Source organism: Scyliorhinus torazame, chromosome 6 (assembly GCF_047496885.1).
Source record: "Scyliorhinus torazame isolate Kashiwa2021f chromosome 6, sScyTor2.1, whole genome shotgun sequence".
Taxonomy (NCBI): Eukaryota; Metazoa; Chordata; class Chondrichthyes; order Carcharhiniformes; family Scyliorhinidae; genus Scyliorhinus; species Scyliorhinus torazame.
The window spans coordinates 302792631-302817303 of record NC_092712.1 but is presented as its reverse complement, the minus strand read 5'-3'; the positions used below and the strand labels follow the sequence as shown (position 1 = coordinate 302817303).

At 51.8% G+C, this 24673-nt stretch overlaps 1 protein-coding gene across 2 annotated transcripts in view; it reads right to left on the bottom strand.

The window, feature by feature from the left end:
* tert (telomerase reverse transcriptase) overlaps window positions 1–24369 on the bottom strand; it is a 66162-nt gene extending 41793 nt beyond the window's left edge. The window contains exons 1-6 of one of the 2 annotated variants that reach the window (XM_072509946.1): window positions 24070–24368; window positions 18629–20948; window positions 11599–11794; window positions 8796–8985; window positions 6978–7166; window positions 5753–5914 (exon numbers count right to left, since the gene is read on the bottom strand). In XM_072509946.1, coding sequence (XP_072366047.1) covers window positions 5753–5914; window positions 6978–7166; window positions 8796–8985; window positions 11599–11794; window positions 18629–20948; window positions 24070–24279 — 3267 coding nt within the window. In that variant the 5' untranslated portion in view covers window positions 24280–24368. Of the gene's footprint in view, window positions 1–5752; window positions 5915–6977; window positions 7167–8795; window positions 8986–11598; window positions 11795–18628; window positions 20949–24069 lie in introns of both variants that reach the window. The other variant, XM_072509947.1, reaches the window with a different exon arrangement.
* Window positions 24370–24673: the final 304 nt, after the last annotated feature.

The following is a 24673-nucleotide window of genomic DNA, read 5'->3' as shown; positions in this document are numbered from 1 at the left end:
TGACAGGTCTTTTGAGTCTGCACACTTAGCAGTTTGCAAAACCTTCCACTGCGAACCTCGCAAGCACCAGCTGGAAAGCCTGCAAACCATGTTGACTCTTTTGAAAAAGAAAATGGTCCTTTTATGCTCAGAATTTACACAGAGACTTCCGGTTGCGGCTATGCGGAGCTAAGCCGCACGATTCGGCAGCTCCCGCGAAAACGGACTTTCGGGCTCGATAGAAGAGCCTCAACAGAATTTTTTTCACAGCCAACCCGTGGGGAAGAGAGGAGAGAGGTCCCCTACTAACTTGTATGGACCGGACCCGCAGCGAAACAGCCAAAAAAGTGGCATTGGAGCAGCGGGAGAAGAGAGGGAAAACAAGCAAAATGGCGGTGGCCGGGGACAAAGAGGAGATGCAGGAATTCATCAAGCGCTGCTTCGAGGAGCTGCGTAAGGAGATGGTGGCGCCTATGTTGGCAATAACTGAAGGACTTGGGGCAACCCAGAAAGCCCACGAGGTGAAGATCCAGGAGATCCAGGACAAAGTGAGTGAGAATGAGGACGAGCTCTTGGGCCTGGCGGTGAGAGTGGAGCGGCACGAGGCACTACACAAGACGTGGGCGGGAAGACTCGAAGACCTGGAGAACAGGTCGAGGAGAAAGAATCTGAGGATCCTGGGTCTCCCAGGAGTGGAGGGGGCCGACGCCGCGGCATATGCGGGCACAATGATCGGGGCGATGATGGGCGCGGAGGTCCCCCCGGGTTGCTGGAGCTGGAAGGGGCGCACTGGGTACTGGCGAGGAAACCCAAGGCAAATGAGCCGCCAAGGGCGATGGTGGTGGGATTTCACCGGTTTACGGACAGAGAGAGGGTCCTGAAATGGGCCAAGAAGGAGCGGAGCAGCAAGTGGGACAATGCTGAGATTAGAATATACCCGGACTGGAGCACGGAGGTTGCTAAGCGGAGAGCGGGTTTCAACCGGGCCAAAGCGGTGCTGCATCGGAAAGGAGTGAAATTTGGAATGTTGCAGCCAGCGCGACTGTGGGTTACACATAATGGCCAACACCACTACTTCGAAACGCCCGAAGAGGCGTGGACCTTTATACTAACTGAAAAGTTGGACTCTAATTGAGGGTTTGTGAGGGTGGGGGGTGTTTGAGGGTTGAAGTATGATGGTTGTTGTATATAGGGTGGCAATCACGCGCAGGAAATGTTAAATGGGCTGGTGGAGAGAGACAGGGCCGCGACAGGAGCTGTGCCAGAGGGGGCGGGGCAGGCTTTGGAAAGCGCGGGGTTTTTTTCCCACGCGTGGGAAGAAAGGCGGGAAGGGGAACGAAGGAACGTATATTGATGGGGAGACTCCCACACGGGGGGGCCAAAGAGATGGCAGGGGAAGCCGGGGTCAGCAGGTGTCAGCTGACTTACGGGAGTGATATGGGGGGAGCAAAAAAGCGAGACAGGGATCTAGCGGGGGGGAGGAGAGGGGGGGGGGGGTGGGGGGGGGGAGAAAGGGTTGCTGCTGCACTGGCCTAAAGGGAATGGGACACAGAAGAGGTGGTCGGGACGGAGGTCCCCCGGCTGGGGGACTGGAGGGTGAGGGAGATGCGAACACGGGATTGTCCCAGAAAAGGAGCTGGCTAGTCGGCCCGGGGGGGGGGGGTCCAGCTGATAACGTGGAACGTGTGGGGCCTGAATGGGCCGGTGAAGAGGGCTCGAGTGTTCGCGCACTTGAAGGGACTGAAGGCAGACGTGGCTATGCTCCAAGAGACACACCTGAAGCTGGCGGACCAGGTGAGGTTAAGAAGGGGATGGGTAGGACAGGTATTTCACTCGGGACGGGACACGAAAAATAGAGGGATGGCAATTCTGGTGGGAAAGCATGTGTCATTTGAGGCCAAGACTATCGTAGTGGATAATGGAGGGAGATATGTGATGGTGAGTGGTAGGTTGCAAGGGGCGTGGGTGGTGTTGGTAAATGTATACGCCCCAAACTGGGATGATGCCGGATTCATGAAGCGCATGTTGGGGCGCATTCCGGACCTGGAGGTAGGAGGACTGATAATGGGAGGCGACTTTAACACAGTGCTGGATCCAGCACTAGACCGCTCCAGATCAAGGACGGAAAGAGTCCGGCGGTGGCCAAGGTGCTCAGGGGGTTTATGGATCAGGTGGGGGGAGTGGTCCCATGGAGGTTTGCAAGACCGCAGGCCAGGGAATTTTCTTTCTTCTCCCACGTGCACAAGGCCTACTCCCGGATAGATTTCTTTGTTCTGGGCAGGGCGCTCATCCCGAGGGTGGAGGGGACGGAGTATTCGGCCATAGCCGTTTCGGACCATGCCCCGCACTGGGTGGAAATGGGGCTGGGAGAGGAGAGGGACCAACGCCCGCTGTGACGGCTGGACGTGGGACTGCTGGCAGATGAGGTGGTGTGTGGGAGGGTGAGGGGGTGCATCGAAAGGTACTTGGAGGCCAATGACAACGGGGAGGTGCGAGTGGGGGTGGTATGGGAGGCGTTGAAGGCGGTGATCAGGGGAGAGCTAATCTCCATCAGGGCTCATAGGGAGAAGACAGAGGGCATGGAAAGGGAGAGGTTAGTGGGGGAGATTTTGAGAGTGGACAGGAGATACGCAGAGGCCCCGGAGGAAGGATTACTTGGGGAAAGACGACGGCTCCAGACAAGTTTGACCTGTTGACCACAGGGAAGGCGGAGGCACAGTGGAGGAAGGCGCAGGGGGCGACCTACGAGTACGGGGAAAAGGCCAGTCGGATGCTGGCACACCAGCTCCGTAAGAGGACGGCAGCGAGGGAAATAGGGGGAGTCAAAGATGGTGGGGGAGCCACGGTTCGGAATGCGACGAAAATAAACGAGGTATTCAAGGCCTTCTATGAAGAGCTGTACAGATCCCAGCCCCCAGGGGGGGAAGAGGGGATGGGAAGATTCCTGGACCAACTGCGGTTCCCGAGGGTGGAGGAGCAAGAGGTGGCTGGTCTGGGGGCACCAATCGGGTTGGAGGAGCTGAGTAAGGGTTTGGGGAGCATGCAGGCGGGAAGGCCCCGGGGCCGGACGGGTTCCCGGTGGAGTTCTACAGAAAGTATGTGGACCTGTTGGCCCCGCTACTAGTGAGGACCTTTAACGAGGCAAGAGAGGAGGGGACCCTGCCCCCGACAATGTCGGAGGCGACAATTTCCTTGATTCTGAAGTGAGACAAGGATCCACTGCAATGTGGATCGTACAAGCCGATTTCGCTCCTTAATGTGGACGCTAAGTTATTGGCAAAAGTGCTGGCCACGAGGATTGAGGACTGCGTCCCGGGGTGATTCATGAGGACCAGACGGGATTCGTAAAGGGCAGGCAATTAAATACCAATGTGCGGCGGCTCTTAAACGTGATAATGATGACATCGGAGGAGAGAGAGGCGGAGATAGTGGCAGCTATGGACGCGGAAAAGGCCTTTGACCGAGTAGAGTGGGAGTACCTCTGGGAGGTGTTGCGTAGGTTTGGGTTCGGGAGAGGGTTTATTAGCTGGGTTAAGCTCCTCTACAGCGCCCCGGTGGCAAGTGTGGTGACGAACCGGCGGAGGTCGGAGTACTTTCGGCTGTACCAAGGAACGAGGCAGGGGTGCCCTCTGTCCCCCTTGTTGTTTGCATTGGCGATCGAACACTTGGCCATATCACTGAGGGAGTCTAATAAATGGAGGGGGGTGGTCCGCGGGGGAGAAGAGCATCGGGTGTCGCTATACGCGGATGACCTGCTGCTGTACGTGGTGGACCCAATGGAGGGGATGGTGGCGGTCATGCAGACTCTGAGGGAGTTTGGGGAGTTCTCGGGCTATAAGCTCAATGTAGGGAAGAGTGAGCTTTTTGTACTAATTGCAGGGGACCAAGAAAAAGAGATAGGGGACCTGCCGCTGAGGAGGGCGGTGGGGAGTTTTCGGTATCTGGGGATCCAGGTATCCAGGACTTGGGGGGCCCGACACAAATTGAATCTGACGAGGTTGGTGGACCAAATGGAGATGGACTTCAAAAGATGGGACATGTTGCCGCTCTCGTTGGCGGGTAGAGAGCAGTCGGTCAAAATGGTGGTCCTTCCGAGGTTTTTGTTTGTGTTTCAGTGCCTTCCCATCGTGATCACCAAGGTTTTTTTTAAAGAGAGTAGGTAGGAGTATTATGGGGTTTGTGTGGGCGAATAAGACCCCGAGGGTAAGGAGAGGGTTCCTGGAACGCAGTAGGGACCGAGGAGGGCTGGCGCTGCCAAACCTAGGGAGCTACTACTGGGCAGCAAATGTGGCGATGATCCGCAAGTGGGTTATGGAGGGAGAGGGGGCGGCATGGAAGAGGATGGAGATGGCGTCCTGTAAAGGAACGAGCTTGGGGGCGTTGGTGACGGCACCGCTGCCGCTCTCGCCATCGAAGTATACCACGAGCCCGGTGGTGGCGGCAACGTTAAGGATCTGGGGCCAGTGGAGACGGCACAGGGGTGCAGTGGGAGCCTCGGTGTGGTCCCCAATCAGGGGTAATCACCGGTTTGTCCCGGGGAAGATGGACGGGGGGTTTCAGAGCTGGCATCGGGCGGGGATTAGAAGAATGGGGGACCTGTTCATTGACGGGACATTTGCGAGCCTAGGGGCACTGGAGGAGAAGTTTGAGTTACCCCAGGGAAATGCATTTAGATATATGCAGGTGAGGGCTTTTGTGAGGCGACAGGTGAGGGAATTCCCATTGCTCCCGGCATAAGAAATTCAAGACAGGGTGATCTCGGGGGTATGGGTCGGGGAGGGCAAGGTTTCGGCAATACACTAAGAGATGAAAGAAGAGGGGGAAGCCCTAGCAGAAGAGTTGAACGGTAAATGGGAGGAGGAGCTGGGGGAGGAGATTGAGGAGGGGTTATGGGCTGATGCCCTGGGTAGGGTTAATTCCTCCTCCTCATGTGCCAGGCTCAGCCTGATACAATTTAAGGTGGTCCACAGAGCGCACTTGACGGGGGCGAGGTTGAGTAGGTTCTTTGGGGTAGAGGACAGATGTGGAAGGTGCTCAGGGAGTCCGGCGAACCATGTCCACATGTTTTGGTCATGCCTGGCACTGGAGGGGTTCTGGAGAGGAGTGGCGGGAGCAATATCTCAGGTGGTGAAAGTCCGGGTCAAGCCAAGCTGGGGGCTAGCAATATTTGGAGTAGTGGATGAGCCGGGAGTGCAGGAGGCGAAAGAGGCCGGAATTCTGGCCTTTGCGTCCCTAGTAGCCCGGCGAAGGATCTTGCTATTGTGGAAGGAGGCGAAGCCCCCTAGCCTGGAGGCCTGGATAAACGACATGGCTGGGTTCATAAAGCCGGAGAGGATTAAGTTTGCCTTGAGACGGTCTGCGCAGGGGTTCTACAGGCGGTGGCAACCGTTCCTAGACTACCTTGCGGAGCGTTAGAGGAAGGTCGGTCAGCAGCAGCAGCAACCCTGGGGGGGGGGATAAAGCTATGTAAATATACCATTTTGCCATGTACATATCTTGCTCAGTGCGATTTTGTGTTATTTTGTTACGGGGGGGGGGGGGGTTATTGTTTGTAAGGGGAAAAAATTGTGTTGTTTAAAAACTTTAATAAATATATATTTTTTTAAAAGAATTTACACAGAGCCTGCCTTTAGTACAACACACAAAAGATGAAACAGAATTCAAACTTGGGCAATTTTTAAAAGTCTCCATTTCCTTCAAGCCACTCTCTCCTGTCTTCGGTTCACTGTCCTTCAGCTAATTCTCACACATGCACACAGCCACGAATCTGTACCTGACTTTTGAATGACTTTCTGATTTGGCCACCAGAATCCATCCAGACCTTGGTGTAGCGCCGGATGCAGTAACTCTCTTGCATTGTGGGGTCCAGTATTCCCGAAATCACTTCCATTAACTTGGCATGAGGAATGGTGTCATAGGCACCAGTAACATCTGCCTGCATCAAGAATAGTTTCATGTTTAACTCTCCAGTACATTCCCCCCCTCTCATTGAAAAGGCACACACTGTATTCTACGAGCGCGCCAACCTTCAGTTCCACCAGCAGGTGGCTGTATAATCCAGCCCATTGTTGAGGCAGAGGCAAAGAGACATTTACTTTTTCTTCAATTCCCTTCCTCCTTTCCTACAACAGCCAAAACATCTTTCAGCATGATTCACAGATACCTTATTGTTGACTTGACCCCCTTCTTAGCCCACAAATGCAGAGACCAGGTGTAGTGTCCCTTTCGCTGTCCCATTTTAACTTGGCGCAGATCCCGGACTGAATCCAAATCTCCCCGTGTCTGCGTGGGTTTCCTCCGGGTGCTCCGATTTCCTCCCACAAGTCCCGAAAGACATTAGGTGAATTGGATATTCGGAATTCTCGCTCTGTGTACCTGAACAGGGGCCGGAGTTTGGCGACTAGGGGATTTTCACAGTAACTTCATTGCGGTGTTAATGAATGCCTACTTGTGACAATAAAGATTATTATTACCTTTCTGATGTGTGGGCTCGGTTCTATGGGCAATGCATGCCAATCTTCAGAGATCATCCCAGCTCTGTTCAGTGAGTAAGTTACCTGAAGTTCCAGGCACTAGAAAGACTTAGGCAAGTATCAGGGGGCAGCACAGTGGCACAGTGGTTAGCACTGCTGCTTACGGCCCTGAAGTCCCAGGTTCGAACCCGGACCCGAGTCACTGTCCGTGTGGAGTTTGCACATTCTCCCCGTGTGTGCATGGGTCTCACCCCCACAACCCATAGGTGTGCCTGGTAGGTGGACTGGCCACGCTAAATTGCCCCTTAATTGGAAAAAAAAACAATTGGGTACTCTAAATTTATTTTTAAGAAAGGAAAGTATCGGGAATGTCTCAGCCGTTAGAGACACTTAAGAATTAATTTTCACCGAGTATTTCAAAGATACACTGCAGTAGATTAAAACCCACCAAGGTGTCACGTCACCGCTGGCAATTAGTTTAAAATGAAGATATAATCTGGTGGAGTATCAGGCCTTTAAACTCACTTTCACAAAGTAATAAGGATGGCTCTCTCTCACTTTTCCAGCTTTCAGACTCCGTAACACAAACCCCCTCCACGCTTTGTAAATATCATCAAGTCCTAAGACTGAGGAACCCATCAAGGCTGGTTTCTGTCGACACTCATAGTTCAGCACACCGAACAGGGCCTTCATCTGGGAGTCAGGGTGTTGGATCTGTTTCGAACATATTATTTTTTTTTAAACGGTTAAATGCCTCAAAGTACAAGTAATGGCTGTACACACATACTTTCATTGTTTCTGGGTCAAAATTCTAGAACCTCGGGCGAAATTCTCCGGTATCGGCGCGATGTCCGCCGACTGGCGCCCAAAGCGGCGCAAATCAGTCGGGCATCGCGCCGCCCCAAAGGTGCGGAATGCTCCGCATCTTTGGGGGCCGAGCCCCAACCTTAAGGGGCACCGGACGAATTTCCGCCCCGCCAGCTGGCGGAAAAGGCCTTTGGTGCCCCGCCAGCTGGCGCGGAAATGACAACTCCGGGCAGTGCATGCGCGGGAGCGCTAGCGGCCACTGACGGCATTCCCGCGCATGCGCAGTGGAGGGAGTCTCTTCCGCCTCCGCCATGGTGGAGACCGCCAACCGGCGCGGTGCGATTCCCGCCCCCGCCGAATATCCAGTGCCGGAGAATTCGGCAACCGGCAGGGGCGGGATTCACGCCAGCCCCCGGCGATTCTCCGACCCGGCGGGGGGTCGGAGAATCTCGTCCCTCATCCCCACCAGCGCCTTCTCAAGGGCAATTAGAGTCGGGCAACAGGTTCCGGCCTTGCCAGTGACACTTGTATAACATGAAAGAATGAAAGAAATAACCGGCCTTGGCCCAACTATCATATATAACCAATGACATATTCTTCAAGTGGACTAACTGGAGCAAGACACTTTCCCATATTGATTACCTATTACGGTTGAGGAACCAGTTCCAGTCAATTAAATCGGAAAATACAGGAGATATAATACCTGCCTTTTTACCTCCTCCCTTCTTGCTGACTAGGGTCCAGAGCACCCCTTTCAAGATGAAATGGCAATTTATTTGCATTTCTGCCGATTTTGTATAATGGCCCGGATTCCGTGGTCCTCATGGCAGCAAATACGGAGAAGGCTTAATCAACCCCACCCCCCCATCCCTGGCCTGGCTCCCCTGCACTACTGCCAACCCCGCCCCCCCCCCCCCCCCCCCCCCCTCGAACCCCCACGTACTCTCCCCAGCTCTTCTCCAACACCAGTGGGAATGAGGAAACGGGATGGGAGAGCTGGGAGAGGGTCAAGGAGAGCAGTGCAGGCAGGGTAAAGGGGGAGATATGGAGGGCTGGGCAACCGGGGAGACGACTGCAATTAGATGCACTCAGGAGCGAGTGTATACTACTTTTTAAAATTTACCTGTCATTGAGGTAAAGACAGACCTCAACGTGCATGACATCAGCTAGTGACATCAGGAAGTGCTGAGCGATTTACCGCTAAGAAAGTCTTTCTGAAGTACAGTCACTGTTTTCATGTGGGGAAACACAGCAGCTAATTTGTGCACAGGAAGGTCAGTGTGATAATGGGGGGGGGGGGAAGACAGGGCCTTGATTTTATGCTTCATCTGAAAGACAGCACCCACCAACAAAACAGCACTCCCTCAGCACTGCACTGAACTGAAAAGTCAGCTTAGAGTGGGGCTGAAACCCCAAATCTTCCGACTTCGAGGCAAGAAAATTAGCACTGAGCAAAGTCCAACAGCGTGGGAAAATACCTGTCCGGGATGCGGCAATCCAGGCTTTGCACACACAAACCTGAAGGTGCTCACTAACCTTTCTGAAGCTGACCCCTTTCGCAGAGGATTTTGGTGCTGCTTTGCTCCGCATTTTCACGATGGGTCTCAGACCGTTTTTCTTGGGAATAAACCGCAGTTTGGAAGGCGGAGGTAAGGTTTTCTGCCGTTGCTTCTGCTCCACATCTTTGTGTGAGATGGGTCGCAGCTGCACTTTTTCTTGAAGCTTTCTGCGTCAGTTTGTAAAAAAAAAATCCTTCATCATCATTCACTTATAACACAACATTTATTACACGTGTACAGCTCGTCAATGAAAGAACTGACGAGAGATCCCAAACCTGAAACATTAACTTTGATTCGCCCTCTCTCTCTCCCAGATGCTGTCTGACCGGCTGAGTATTTTCAGCATTTTGTGTGTAGTTCGCTACCTGAGGAACTTTAGAAATCAAGGTGGCACAGTGGTTAGCACTGCTGCCTCACGGCGCCAAGGACCAGGGTTCAATTCTGGCCTCAGGTGACTGTCTGTGTGGAGTTTGCACTTCCTCCCCGTGTCTGCGTGGGTTTCCTCCGGGTGCTCCGGTTTCCTCCCACAATCCGTAGATGTGCAGGTTAGGTGGATTGGCCATGATAAAATTGCCCCTTAGTGTCCAGGGATATGAGAGTTGGGTGGGGTTGCAGGAAAGGGGGGGGGGTGGGGGAGTGGGCCTAAGTGGGGCACTCTTTCAGAGGGCCGGTGCAGACTCGATGGGCTGAATGGCCTCCTTCTGCACTGTAGGGATTCTATGAAGTTTAAAACTGCACTGAGTTTATCCTCTTACCTTGTTTTATGCATAAACAGTGTGCGGAGTCTCACTGCAGTTGGATGGGGCACCCTGACTTTGATTTTTTTTACAGCAAAACCAAACCAGCACCCAAAAGCACATGACTGAAGCATTCAACACAATTAAGCAAACCTTGAATTGTTTTTCATGTATTTTGCCTCTTCCCTTCTCTGCCACCTCCCCACATACCTGCTACTGGTCTGAGTGGATCACTTTATCCTTCTGTCCCTTCTTGAACAGAAATGTTATAGTGACTACCCTCCAGTCTCCCTTTGCAATCACCCCTCTGATTTTTTTTCCCCCCCCAATGATCTACGGTGCACCCCATCAGTGTCCAGTGACTTGGGGTTTTCTTTTGGTTCATTTTCTCCTCAGGACCAATTAATTTTCCAGTTTTTTTCCGCACCCTTGTACTTTCACCGTCATTTGGAATTACTGACGCGCAATATTTCATACCTCGGCCACATCTTCCTTCCCCAGGCAATCATTCTATCACTCACAATTCACACAAAAAACATTCTTTCCTTTTGCACACTCTTCCAGTTTAAATTCCCATTCCATTTCTCCACTAACAGATACATTTATTTAATATTGTTAACAACAGTATCTATTTGAATCTTTTTGAGTTTCTAGTTTGTTTTAAGCTCTCTTCTTTAACAAACTAAGCTTTAATGCACTCTTTTTTGCCTAATATATCTAACCCGAAATGATAATTGGCCTATTAGGACTGTCCTTCAATCTGCAATGCACATTTTAATCAATCAAAGCCTTTAACTAATTGATTGGCTGCAGAGAAATAATTATTTTCAGCAGATGTTCCGCTGTGTCTCATCGTTGCTAGACGTTTGCCTATCCTGACATTTTTTTATTTTTTTTATAAATTTAGTGTACAATTCATTTTGGGGCTGTTCACAGTAACTTCATTGAAGTGATGATTATTATTATTCCAATTAAGGGGCAATTTAGCGCGGTCAATCCATCTATCATGCCCATCTTCTTTTGGGTTGTTTGGGCGAAACCCACGCAAACACGGGGGGGAAATGTGCAATCTCCACACGGACAGTTTTCTTATTTTTTAACACTATCCGTCTACAACAATTATCCATCGACATGATTCTGCCTTAATGTGACTTGCCAGAATATCTTTATTCTCTGGCCCTTCTTCCGTCCTGTAGCCATAAAACGTGAAGATCTTCTGCTTCCCGATCACAGAAAGTAATTTGGCTAACATGTGCAGAGAAAACCTCAATCCAAGGCAGCATGGTAGCACAGTGGTTAGCACAGTTGCTTCACAGCTTCAGGGTCCCAGGTTTGATTCCCGGCTTGAGTCACTGTCTTTGTGGAGACAGCATGTTCTCCCCGTGTCTGCGTGGATTTCCTCCGGGTGCTCTGGTTTCCTCCCACAGTCTAAATATGTGCGGGCGAGGTGGATTGGCCATGGCTAAATTGCCCTTAGCGTTCAAAAAGGTTGGGTGGGGTTACTGGGTTACGGGGGTAGGGTGGAGGCGTGGGCTTGAGTAGGGTGCTCTTTCCAAGGGCCGGTGCAGACTCGATGGGCCGAATGGCCTCCTTCTGCACTATAAACTCTATAATTCTATAAGCAAGTCTCTTCGTTTAACTTGGATGGGAGCCACGCCAGTTGGGGAAGTTAAAATTAAGGCACAGCAGCTTTATTTACAGGAGCAAGCTTTTTTTAAAGTAATTTAAAAAAAAAAAATTTAGAGTACCCAATTCTCTTTTTCCAATTAAGGGGCAACTTAGCGTGAGCAATTCATTTAACCTGCATATCTTTGGGTCGTGGGGGATCCGACCCACACAGACCCGGGGAGAATGTGCAAACTCCACACAGTGACCTGGGGCCGGGATCGAACCTGGGTCCTCGGCGTTGTGAGACAGCAGTGCTAACCACCGGGCCGCCCTGCCGGAGAGAGCTTATTGACTTAGTTCACATTCAGCACTGCTTCAACACACCAGTGTCCCAGCTTTCCCCATTTATCAGTGCACAAATAGTTTAACCCTTACCGAACGCCAATCCTCTGCACCCCGTTCCAGACACATTTTCTGTAGTAGAAGAGCATGTTTTTCATGAACATTGTCTCCGTAATGTAGAAGAAAGACTTGAGCAGCTGTACCACGTATGTGTCCATTAGCCAAAACAGGAACCTAGACAGGATTGCTTCGCGTAACTGATGCTCTGTTGCAGGAACAAAATGCTGACCTGGGAGATAAAAACTTTGCAATTTAAAAGGAAGTTGGGAGAAACAAATACAACCAGCAATAGGCGCTAGACCGACATCCACAATCCCAAGCATAGTCAGGCTGCAAGTCTGGATCACACTAATGTCGTTGAGTTTAATGATATTTCATTTGGGAGCCGACAGTTCCTCAACAATAATTTGTAATATTCGGAGAGCAAGCCCTCTTGCCATAAGCCTGCTCAATGTTGCACTATCATACACGGCAGCAGAGTACTGTGCACCTGTCTGGCAAAGGTCATCAAACGCACACCTAGTTGACACTCAATGATGACCCTTTTAACCCAGCTCCTGCCCAGGTGCCACCTCAATGCCCCATAGGGAGCACCCTTTCTGAGCAAGATCTACCAGCATAAATCCTTTTAGATCAATGAATGGGGAAACAGGAGAAGTCACGAACAATTTCCTCGTGACAAACCCCATCTGTCGAACGGCAGGCTTTCAACTACCATAGCGACAGTGGTCCTTGCAGTGCTCCGAAAGCTAGTGATTTGAAACAAACCTATTGGTCTTTAACCTGGTGTTGTAAGGCTTCTTATTGTGCTTGCCAAACAGGTTCAGGACAGGCCAGGGGCCCAGTGCACCCAACCTCCACCAGTAGGGCCTCAGTACAAAACTATTTATGCACTTGTGGAGAGACAGAAACAATGCTGCACATTAACGGGGTGTGGCGGACTAATCACCTTAATCTCGACAATTGATGAAGCTATCGCCTGGCTAAATTTGCTAAATAGTTTTTTTTTAAAAGGTTGAGTTTAATGTCGTCTCCAAAATGGAAATGGGGTGATGGGGTGGATGGGAGCTTGAAAAACATTGTCTCGAGTGTCTATTAGCATTAAGCTACAAAGCAGCAGTTTCGGAGGTGCCGGTTAATGCTCCCTATCAGTACATGGTACTGGGGTACCTGTCACCAAAATACAAAGGGAAAAGATTCAAAAACAAGCGAAGGAATTGATCCTTGGCATGTGTTATCCGAGTTAGAACTCAACTCAAATAATCACATTGCCACTATAAATTACAGCACAGGAGGATACGGGGTTATCGGAGGAATTCTCTGCACTGTAAATTCTATGATAATCTGTGAATGTACAGCAGTGTTCTGGGAGTGTAATAGGCTGAATGGACTCTTTCTGTGCTGCAAAATGTTTTGGTTCCACAGCAGTGAACAGCCTCAGACTTTGGTTTCGAACTAGGCCTCACTTAATGAGGAGTACCAAGCCTGAAGCAGGTTTTAAAACCAAATCATAGAGAAAGTCAATGAGCACAATGCTGATAACGTGGGGTCTTTGCACACATTATAAAGCCATGATGTGGAGATGCCGGCGTTGGACTGGGGTGAGCACAGTACGAAGTCTTACAACACCATGTTAAAGTCCAACAGGTTTGTTTCGATGTCACTAGCTTTCGGAGCGCTGCTCCTTCCTCAGGTGAATGAAGAGGTCTGTTCCAGAAACACATATATAGACAAATTCACATATATAGAATTTGTCTATATATGTGTTTCTGGAACAGACCTCTTCATTCACCTGAGGAAGGAGCAGCGCTCCGAAAGCTAGTGTTTGAAACAAACCTGTTGGACTTTAACCTGGTGTTGTAAGACTTCGTATTATAAAGCCACACATTGGCTCCCTGCCAGCACAGTGGGCAAATGCATTATGTATTGAGCCCGAGAGACCAGGGGCGTCATTCTCCGCCGGCGGGAGTCTCCGTTTTGCCAGCGCCGGGGGGTTTCCCGACGGCGTGGGGCTTCCCCACAATGGGAAACCCCATTGACCGGCCGGTGTAACGGAGACTCCAGCCGGCCGGTCGGGGCAGAAATGTGGCGGGGCGGGATGGAGAATTTCGCCCCAGGTTCCAGCCACAGTCTGTGCTCAGCTAGATACATTTTTGGGCTGTCACAATTGGCTTTGATAGGTCCACTAGATTGATTCTGGGGTTGAGAGGGCTGGTTGTCCAGTGAGGAGAGATGGAGTAAAACGGGCCTGTACTCTCTGGTCTTTAGAAGAACGAGAGGGGGTCTCACCGAAACGTGTAACCTTCTGAGATGTTTTGGCAGGATCGGTGCTGAGAGGCTTTGGCAGGATCGATGCTGAGAGGCTTTGGCAGGATCGGTGCGGAGAGGCTTTGGCAGGATCGATGCGGAGGCGCTTTGGCAGGATCGGTGCTGAGGGGCTTTGGCAGGATCGGTGCGGAGAGGCTTTGGCAGGATCGGTGCTGAGGGGCTTTGGCAGGATCGGTGCGGAGGGGTTTTTGGCAGGATCGGTGCTGAGGGGCTTTGGCAGGATCGGTGCTGAGGGGCTTTGGCAGGATCGGTGCTGAGGGGCTTTGGCAGGATCGGTGCTGAGGGGCTTTGGCAGGATCGGTGCGGAGAGGCTTTGGCAGGATCGATGCGGAGGCGCTTTGGCAGGATCGGTGCTGAGGGGCTTTGGCAGGATCGGTGCTGAGAGGCTTTGGCAGGATCGATGCTGAGAGGCTTTGGCAGGATCGGTGCGGAGAGGCTTTGGCAGGATCGATGCGGAGGCGCTTTGGCAGGATCGATGCTGAGAGGCTTTGGCAGGATCGATGCTGAGAGGCTTTGGCAGGATCGGTGCTGAGGGGCTTTGGCAGGATCGATGGTGAGGGGTTTTTGGCAGGATCGGTGCTGAGGGGCTTTGGCAGGATCGATGCGGAGGGGCTTTGGCAGGATCGATGCGGAGGGGCTTTGGCAGGATCGATGCCTGAGGGGCTTTGGCAGGATCGATGGTGAGGGGTTTTTGGCAGGATCGGTGCTGAGGGGCTTTGGCAGGATCGATGCGGAGGGGCTTTGGCAGGATCGATGCGGAGGGGCTTTGGCAGGATCGGTGCTGAGGGACTTTGGCAGGATCGGTGCTGAGGGGCTTTGGCAGGATCGGTGCTGAGGGACTTTGGCAGGATCGGTGCTGAGGGGCTTTGGCAGGATCGGTGCTGAGGGACTTTGGCAGGATCGATGCTGAGAGGCTTTGGCAGGATCGGTGCGGAGAGGCTTTGGCAGGATCGGTGCTGAGGGGCTTTGGCAGGATCGGTGCTGAGGGGCTTTGGCAGGATCGATGCGGAGGGGCTTTGGCAGGATCGGTGCGGAGAGGCTTTGGCAGGATCGGTGCTGAGAGGCTTTGGCAGGATCGGTGCTGAGGGACTTTGGCAGGATCGGTGCTGAGGGACTTTGGCAGGATCGGTGCTGAGGGGCTTTGGCAGGATCGGTGCTGAGGGACTTTGGCAGGATCGATGCGGAGGCGCTTTGGCAGGATCGATGCTGAGGGGCTTTGGCAGGATCGGTGCTGAGGGACTTTGGCAGGATCGGTGCTGAGGGACTTTGGCAGGATCGGTGCTGAGGGGCTTTGGCAGGATCGGTGCTGAGGGACTTTGGCAGGATCGATGCTGAGAGGCTTTGGCAGGATCGATGCGGAGAGGCTTTGGCAGGATCGGTGCGGAGAGGCTTTGGCAGGATCGATGCTGAGGGACTTTGGCAGGATCGATGCGGAGAGGCTTTGGCAGGATCGATGCGGAGGGGCTTTGGCAGGATCGATGCTGAGGGACTTTGGCAGGATCGGTGCTGAGGGGCTTTGGCAGGATCGATGCGGAGAGGCTTTGGCAGGATCGATGCTGAGGGGCTTTGGCAGGATCGGTGCGGAGAGGCTTTGGCAGGATCGATGCGGAGAGGCTTTGGCAGGATCGGTGCTGAGGGGCTTTGGCAGGATCGGTGCTGAGGGACTTTGGCAGGATCGGTGCGGAGAGGCTTTGGCAGGATCGATGCTGAGGGGCTTTGGCAGGATCGGTGCGGAGAGGCTTTGGCAGGATCGGTGCGGAGAGGCTTTGGCAGGATCGGTGCTGAGGGGCTTTGGCAGGATCGGTGCTGAGGGGCTTTGGCAGGATCGGTGCTGAGGGGCTTTGGCAGGATCGGTGCTGAGGGGCTTTGGCAGGATCGATGCTGAGGGGCTTTGGCAGGATCGATGCTGAGGGGCTTTGGCAGGATCGATGCGGAGAGGCTTTGGCAGGATCGGTGCGGAGGGGCTTTGGCAGGATCGGTGCTGAGGGGCTTTGGCAGGATCGATGCGGAGAGGCTTTGGCAGGATCGGTGCTGAGGGGCTTTGGCAGGATCGGTGCTGAGGGGCTTTGGCAGGATCGATGCGGAGAGGCTTTGGCAGGATCGATGCTGAGGGGCTTTGGCAGGATCGGTGCGGAGAGGCTTTGGCAGGATCGATGCGGAGAGGCTTTGGCAGGATCGGTGCTGAGGGGCTTTGGCAGGATCGGTGCTGAGGGACTTTGGCAGGATCGGTGCGGAGAGGCTTTGGCAGGATCGATGCGGAGAGGCTTTGGCAGGATCGATGCTGAGGGGCTTTGGCAGGATCGATGCGGAGGGGCTTTGGCAGGATCGATGCTGAGGGACTTTGGCAGGATCGGTGCTGAGGGGCTTTGGCAGGATCGATGCGGAGAGGCTTTGGCAGGATCGGTGCTGAGGGGCTTTGGCAGGATCGGTGCGGAGGGGCTTTGGCAGGATCGGTGCGGAGAGGCTTTGGCAGGATCGGTGCGGAGAGGCTTTGGCAGGATCGATGCGGAGGGGCTTTGGCAGGATCGATGCGGAGGGGCTTTGGCAGGATCGATGCTGAGGGGCTTTGGCAGGATCGATGCTGAGGGGCTTTGGCAGGATCGGTGCGGAGGGGCTTTGGCAGGATCGATGCGGAGGGGCTTTGGCAGGATCGATGCTGAGGGGCTTTGGCAGGATCGGTGCTGAGGGACTTTGGCAGGATCGATGCTGAGAGGCTTTGGCAGGATCGATGCGGAGGGGCTTTGGCAGGATCGGTGCTGAGGGGCTTTGGCAGGATCGGTGCTGAGGGGCTTTGGCAGGATCGGTGCTGAGGGGCTTTGGCAGGATCGGTGCTGAGGGGCTTTGGCAGGATTGATGCTGAGGGGCTTTGGCAGGATCGATGCGGAGGGGCTTTGGCAGGATCGGTGCTGAGGGGCTTTGGCAGGATCGGTGCTGAGGGGCTTTGGCAGGATCGGTGCTGAGGGGCTTTGGCAGGATCGGTGCTGAGGGGCTTTGGCAGGATCGATGCTGAGGGACTTTGGCAGGATCGATGCGGAGGGGCTTTGGCAGGATCGATGCTGAGAGGCTTTGGCAGGATCGGTGCTGAGGGGCTTTGGCAGGATCGGTGCGGAGAGGCTTTGGCAGGATCGGTGCGGAGGGGCTTTGGCAGGATTGATGCTGAGGGGCTTTGGCAGGATCGGTGCTGAGGGGCTTTGGCAGGATCGATGGTGAGGGGCTTTGGCAGGATCGATGGTGAGGGGCTTTGGCAGGATCGATGGTGAGGGGCTTTGGCAGGATCGGTGCTGAGGGGCTTTGGCAGGATCGATGCTGAGGGGCTTTGGCAGGATTGATGCTGAGGGGCTTTGGCAGGATCGGTGCGGAGAGGCTTTGGCAGGATCGATGCGGAGAGGCTTTGGCAGGATCGGTGCTGAGAGGTTTCCTCCCCCCTTGGCTGAACAGTCTAGAACCAGGGTTCACAGTCTCAGGTTAAGGAGTTGGCCATTTAGGCCGGGGATGAGGTGAAGTTTATTTCATTCCAAGGATTGGGAATCTTTGGAAGCAGTCAGTGAATATATTCAAGACTGAAATCAACAGACCTTTTGGTACTAAGGGAATCGAGTGAAATGGGGATTGTGCAGTTCTTGTAAAGGTTCAGCTGTTGGCCAGAGGAGGGTGCAGAGTCGAGGGGAGTATGGCTACTCCCGTTCTTATTACTCATCTTCCTTTACCCTTGGGTCAGGAAGGGAAAATTTGGTTCTGGTTTCCTCTCCCAATTGCCTTCCATTAACAAACCTGTCTCGAGATCAGGACACAGTCAGTCTTGCGGACTATGCATTCTGTGGGCAAACAGGTTGGCAATGCACTCAGGCCTGGGCAGTGGCACCAGGGGGTGCTGGCACTCATGGTCAAGAAAGCTTAGATCAGAAAGGGGCGAAAAAAATCCACCAGGATAAAGAAAGATACTGGAGCATTAACACCGATGCATTGTCCCAAAATACCAGTTGACTAACGATAAGGATTGATGAAAAGGCCACCGAGTGGGAGCAAATGGGAAATTAAAGAACTTGAAAAAACAAAGGGAACTTATTCTTGGGTTGAGCTAATCTTCGGGAGCCCTAAGCTGCTGGCAAGACAGCAGAAGAATAAATAATGTAAGGCACTTAAAGGTACAAGCATTCTATTTCCACAAACAGGATCTACGATTATTGGTTCAGACAAAGGGTTTTACTCAAATATTAACCTGTTGATGGGCCAACTTTGTATTTCCACAAACTATTGAGGAGTGTGGAATTTCAAATCTAGGCATGGACAAGAGAGAATAATACTCTCGCTTTCAGCTAAAACCTCATTCGTTTTTAGATCATATCCCAGGGCATTTTGTTTAAATCGAATAATATTAACAACGATACAGAAGCACAAATAACATACGCTTGCTCACGATCAAAAGACTTTCCCGTAACAGCCTCCCTGAACAGGCGCCGGAATGTGGCGACTAGGGGCTTTTCACAGTAACTTCATTTGAAGCCTAATTATGACAATAAGTGATTTCCATTTTAATTTCATGTTAAAGTGGGTCTGTGTATTCCCCGACAAACCTATTAGTATCATGTGGCCCCACCCTGTCCAACTGCAGTAAAACTGCAAATGACCTCTCGGAGCTCACACTCAAAGCCCTGAAATATGCTAGTCCAGGTCAATAAAGCTGGTTCATTCGAGTGATATTCTGAAGCAAGTTAATGGATTAGTGATGGATTACCTTTGGTCAGCTGAAGCCATGTACAATCGGTCACTCGCATCTTCCACATTAGCTGACTGCAAGAGAATCTGTCAAACTTCCCCAAGGAAATGAACTTCTTCACGTTTTTCAGGAACCTGCTTCTATTGTGATGGGAGCCCCACAGCTCGTCCGGTACAACTTTGAGCAGGCACTCCCTCACAAACCGGTGGACCTGGAGCAGACTGCTGTACTGTTTAAGCAAACGCAGCAGGTCCTTGTCCGAGCCAGATGGATCTCTGACACTGTCGGAGTCTCTGGACATGCTGGGCTTCCCGTTCGTTTTATGTTTCATTGGCGCAGCTTCGGGTAGATGGCTCGGCTGGGAACACAGGCCAGGACGTTCCGAAGGTCTCAAAGGATGTGTCTGCTCCTCCGAGCCCCGATCGATGGTAGAACTGTGTCCAAGAAGATCTGTTCTCATTGAATTATCGTCCTTAAAGTTCTTGCTCAACAATTGACCCTGTTTTGCAATTGGGGGTATGGTTTCACCGACGGGACAATTCGTGTCCAACTCTGCATCGGGACAGCTGAAAGACCCGTGAGACACTTTTATGACAGGCAAAGAATTTGACTCCGCGTTGGCCACTGCATTCGAAGCACTAAGGACCTTACACCCTCTCTGCGTGTCCACAAGGCAATTTCTAGTCAACAGCTGCACGTATGGACATCGCTTATGATTCCTCAGCAGCCTAAAGAAAATATTTCTCATTTGCCAGTAGCGCTTTGGAAACCTCTTCTTTCTCCAGCTGTTCCCAGGCTGTGCTGGGGCTTGCTTCTTCGCAGATGAATAAGTGTCCAAGAAGATCGTTTCTACGAGCTTTTGACCGCCTGTGCTCAGGTCCTGCAAGCGATTTAGTATAAAGGTGTTTGGCAGACGTTCCCTGGTATTACTACAGTACATAATATTTCCTCTTTCAATATAAATTGTAGCCCGTTTTCTTTTGTTCCTCACTGCTGCGGAGTCTCTAGAGGTTTGCTGTTGTGTCCCAACCAATATAGGATGAGCTGACACACCAGCCATTCCAAGGCGCTGTCTGTGTGCAACGGTGTTCTTTCCAGTGACACTTACAGTCCTGTGTATACTGCTTGCACTTCGAGCTGTGAATATGCCACCTTGATTAGGGTTTCTGGCTCCTCCTTGGCCTAGTTCCTTAGAGTTTTGCTGTTCTCCAGCAATAGTGGAGTTATCACCACTCTTCGCGGATTCATTCTCTGCCCCTGTATTTTTAACCTGTTCTGAATTTTCCACTTCAAATACAGGGGAACAAACATCTTTACCAGAGGAAATCGTTTCCTCCCTGTGCCTGAAAGGCCCACGCGGGCTGCTGTTACAATCTCTTCCTTCAGTCGGTTCAGGTACTGTGGCATCAGAATCCTGCCTTTTGGAGTCTGCACTGGTACCTTCCTTGTCTGCACTCACACATGCACTGAATTTGGGATTTTTTGGTTCATTACCGTCAGCGTTGCAAACTTCTCCTTTCCATTCGAAGGCTACTATATTTGGTTGATCAATTGTTACACTAGATTGCCCAGTTACTTCAGGGGGCTGGCATGATGTATTTTCCACATGGAGTGCGTCCTGTCCCACTGGATGGAGGGCCATGCCTTCCACCACTGCTGACAACTGGCGTCCCTTCAACCTCTTTGCAGGAGACTCCACTTTATCATCGTTCAGACATCTTTTTAGTGACTGAGTGGTGGCCACATCCTCCGAAGCCCACCGGCCACCATCAACTTTGGCCCTCTTTGCAGATGCGGGTCCAGGGCCGCGTAGGGTTGTCCGATGTTTACGCCTGCTGGGCTCAGCAGCTTGTACTTTATTCTCAGCCCCATCTGTTGGCAATCTTTCCTTCCATTTCCTGCTCCTCGTCAGGAAACCCTTATAAAATCTGGCTCTCTTTTGGACACACTTGAGCGAAATGTTGCGCCAATATTTGGCCGGGTACTGCCTGAGCCAGGTCGAGGAGAGCCTGGCGCCACTCGTAATGAGGCTGTAAATGGGAACTCCGCATAGCTGAAAGCAGCAGCTTGGTGGGACCAGCATGAAGAGGGAGCAGTGCTCCAACAGATACATCATGATATCATCCCCAATCCGGCTCAGCAGTGTCTTCCACAGCACGCTATTCTTGATGGTAACGGTCGTGGGATTCGGCTGGTAGCTACATATGTTGGGGGCCGATCTGATGCGTATGAAGCTGGTTTCGTTAGCACACGCGTATCCGAAGCAGAGCACATTTCTCTTGCCCTTGGCGCAAATCCTCTGAATGACCCGCAACACCACATCGCTCTGTGCAGACAGCTGAAAAAGCAATTGAAAATAAATCTGCAGTTAAATTTTTTTTAAAAGAGGAATCAAAACCTGGAGGGGCCACAGGGCAGGCACACAGCTTTCACTTTGGACAGACAGCCGTCCCGAGCATTCTGGAAATTCCTGCCAGTTTAATGTACAATTAAGAGCAAGTGAGACGGATCAAGGAAACTAACGTTATTGCTCTGACTTTAACAATGGAAATAACGGGCTGTGCTTTCCTGGAACCAACCCAGAGTGAACGCTGTTGGACAGATTGCTGTGCTGCCCGATCCTCCAGTGGTAAAGGGGCGCTAAGCATCATGGCAGGTCAAGAACAACATGGTCAATGGCCAATACAGACCAAGGTGTCAGGAATTATGCCCGCTTCGAAAGTCTTTTAGGGAAACCGGCAATTGTGGGCATCCAAAAGGTTTCTCCCCTAGCTACACACAGCACAGATCTGAATGTTTTATATTGCTTTAGGAGAAGAGGAATCCATGGGCCACAATTCTCACCTAGAAATATGGCAATGAGCTTTTTCACCTCATTAATCAAGAACATAGAACATCCAGTGCAGAAGGAGGCCATTCGGCCCACCCAGTCTGCACCAACCCACTTAAACCCTCACTTCCACCCTATCCCTGTAACCCAATAACCTCTCCTAACCTTTTTGGTCACTAAGGGCAATTTATCATGGCCAATCCACCTAACCTGCACGTCTTTGGACTGTGGGAGGAAACCGGAGCACGCGGAGGAAACCCACGCAGACATGGGGAGAACGTGCAGACTTCGCACAGACAGTGACCCAGCGGGGAATCGAACCTGGCACCCTGGTGCTGTGAAGCCACAGTGCTATCCACTTGTGCTACCGTGCTGCCCACAAGGTAATATAATTATCGTGATCACAATCCTCAAGATAATATAATTTTTGTTGATATGGCACGACATTCCAAAGTGGAAATTTCTACCTGTGTAGAAATGGGCCTCAAATTATAACAAGAAAATACTCAAGTTAGGCAGTGAGAGATAAATCTTTGTAAATCACTGGTCAGGCCCCAGCTTGGCATTATTGGGAGGAGGGGGCGGATACAGTAAATAAGGAGAGAATTCATTCACATTGGTACAAGGTAGCCAGAGGACACAGATTTACAGCGATTTAAAAAAGGGTCAGAGATCACGAGGAAACATTTTTTTATAAGCCTCGTCTCCTTATGATTTGGAACGCACTGCTTGAAAGGGTGGTGGCAGCAAACCCAACAATAATTTTTAAAGAGGAAATTGAGCAAATACATTAAAAGGGAAAATGTTGCAGTGCTACAGGGAAAAACAGGGAGTGGGACTAATTGCCTCTCCCAAAGAGCTAGCACAGGCGGGACGGGCCGAATGCCTTCCACTGTGCTGGACCATTCTGTGATTTATTTGGTTTTAAGGAGATCGATTATTGGTGCTGGTGTTCACCAAGGTCCCAGGTGCTTTGTCGAGCTCACCACACCATCATCAGTTTACACCTCCGGCAATTTTCAGCTCAAGAAAATGGAGGTGAAGGTGAACAGCAACAATAATTAGTATTTATATCGCACCCTTAACATAATAAAATATCCCAGGGCATTTCAAGGAGGGCTGTGGAGCTGGAGGGGGAGGATTAGAATTTTAAAAATCAAGGTGTTGTTTAGCCAGAAGCCAATGTAGATCTGCGGGCACACAGGGTGACATGTGAGTGGCATTGGGTGTGTGTTAGGACGTGGGCAGCACAGCGTTGGACGACCTTACGTTTACACCAGGTAGAATGTGGGAGACCAGCCAGGAATCGGGTAGAATAGTCAATTCTGAACAAAGGCAGAGGGTGAGGGTTTCAGCAGACGAGGAGCTGAGGCAGAGACAGTTAAGGTGGGAATAATAATAATAATAATAATCGCTTATTGTCACAGATAGGCTTCAATGAAGTTACTGTGAAAAGCCCCTAGTAGCCACATTCCAGCACCCGTTCGGGGAGGCTGGCAGGGGAATTGAACCCGCGCTGCTGACCTTGTTCTGCATTACAAGCCAGTTGTTTAGCCCACTGTGCTAATCCATCCCCTAGGCGATCTTAGTGATGGCCTGGGTATGGGGTAGACAGCGCGAGCCGGGAGCAGGTACGAGACCGAGGGTGAAAACAGTCTGCTTCAGCCTCAAGGCAGGTGCCAGAGAGGGACGGTAGCTGGGGGATTGAAGGCTGCGGCTTCCGTTTGCCCAATATTTAATCAGCGGGAATATTTGCTCGTCCAATACTGGATGGCGGGTGAGCAACCCGACAACTTGGAAACAGCGGAGGGGTGGAGAGGTGGTGGAGGGGTCACGTTGGGTGTGGTCGGCATACATGTGGAAGCCAACATTGTTTCTGGACCATGGTGCTTGGAGGAGGAGGGCAGAACATTGTTTTTGGATCACTGAGGGGGGGGGAGAACATTGTTTCTGGACCATGGTGCGTGGAGGAGGAGGGCAGAACATTGTTTTTGGATCATTGGGGGGGGGGGGAGAACATTGTTTCTGGACCATGGTGCTTGGAGGAGGAGGGCAGAACATTGTTTTTGGATCATTGAGGGGGGGGGGGGAGAACATTGTTTTTGGACCGTGGTGCTGGGGGCAGGGGGAGAACATTGATTTGAGAAATAGGGCAGAATGGAACTCACAGGGAGTGGGTAGCGCCCAGCTCTGCCAACATTGAAGGCCATTCATTCCTCAAAACAGTGAGCGCCCTTTTTCCTATTGACTGGCAATGGGGCCGGGACTTCGGAAATTTAAGGAAAAGGGTCTTCAGAAATTTAAGGAAAAGGAACTTCAGAAATTTAAGGCAAATGGCAAAAGTCGTTTACCCAGGAATCCCTGCACAGCCTAAATGCTGTGCAAAAATTTCAGGAAGGCATCCTTCAGAGAATGGCTGTGCCTGGATTCAGAGAATGAAATGTTAACACTGTGGGGAGTCTGATTACTCCTTTCACTAGCTGCCCTGCAGCAGTTTTTGTTTCTGGTTATGTTTAAACTTTCCCGCGGCACAGGATGCCTGGACCTGGAAAAGGCGGGACACCTCTGATGGGGGTTTTGTTTGCATTTCGTGGAGGTGTTGTTTTGGGAGATTGTGGACCCTCAGTACCTGCTGGAAGGTGAGCGGCCGGCACACAGCCCTGGCCTCCCCGGGGACACACACAATGAGGTGCGAGATGAAGCGCTGGTAGGTGTCGGGGTCGCCGGCTCTGAGCAGGGCTGGCGGGGCGGCAGCGCCCGTCTGCGCAATGAACCGCTGGACGGAGCACACTCTGGGATAGACCGAGGCCAGCAGCCCAGCCAGCCTGCTGTCATTCATTGTGCCCCCGCTCCCAGGCAGCAGGCTCTCTCACTGTCCCTCACACACCCAGGAAGCCGGCACACCAGCAGCACTGACACTGCTCGCATTTCCTCCTGCCCAGAATCTCCTCCCACCCACTCTCCCCCTATCAGCGAACCTTTCCCTCCCCCATGCACCCAGCCAGCTCCCATTTCAACACGTTTATTCCCCTCGACTTGTGGTGGCAAGTTTCATATTGCAAGCCAGAAAACCTGTTGGGGGGGTAGTGGTAACGCCCCTCGCATTAGTGATCTGGGAAGCCTGAGCTAAATGGTGTAACTTAAATGCAGTGAATGAATTCTGGAATGTCAAGCTAGCCTCAGTAATGTGTGTTCGTGTCCAAAGTCGGCTTACATTAACACTGCAGTGATGT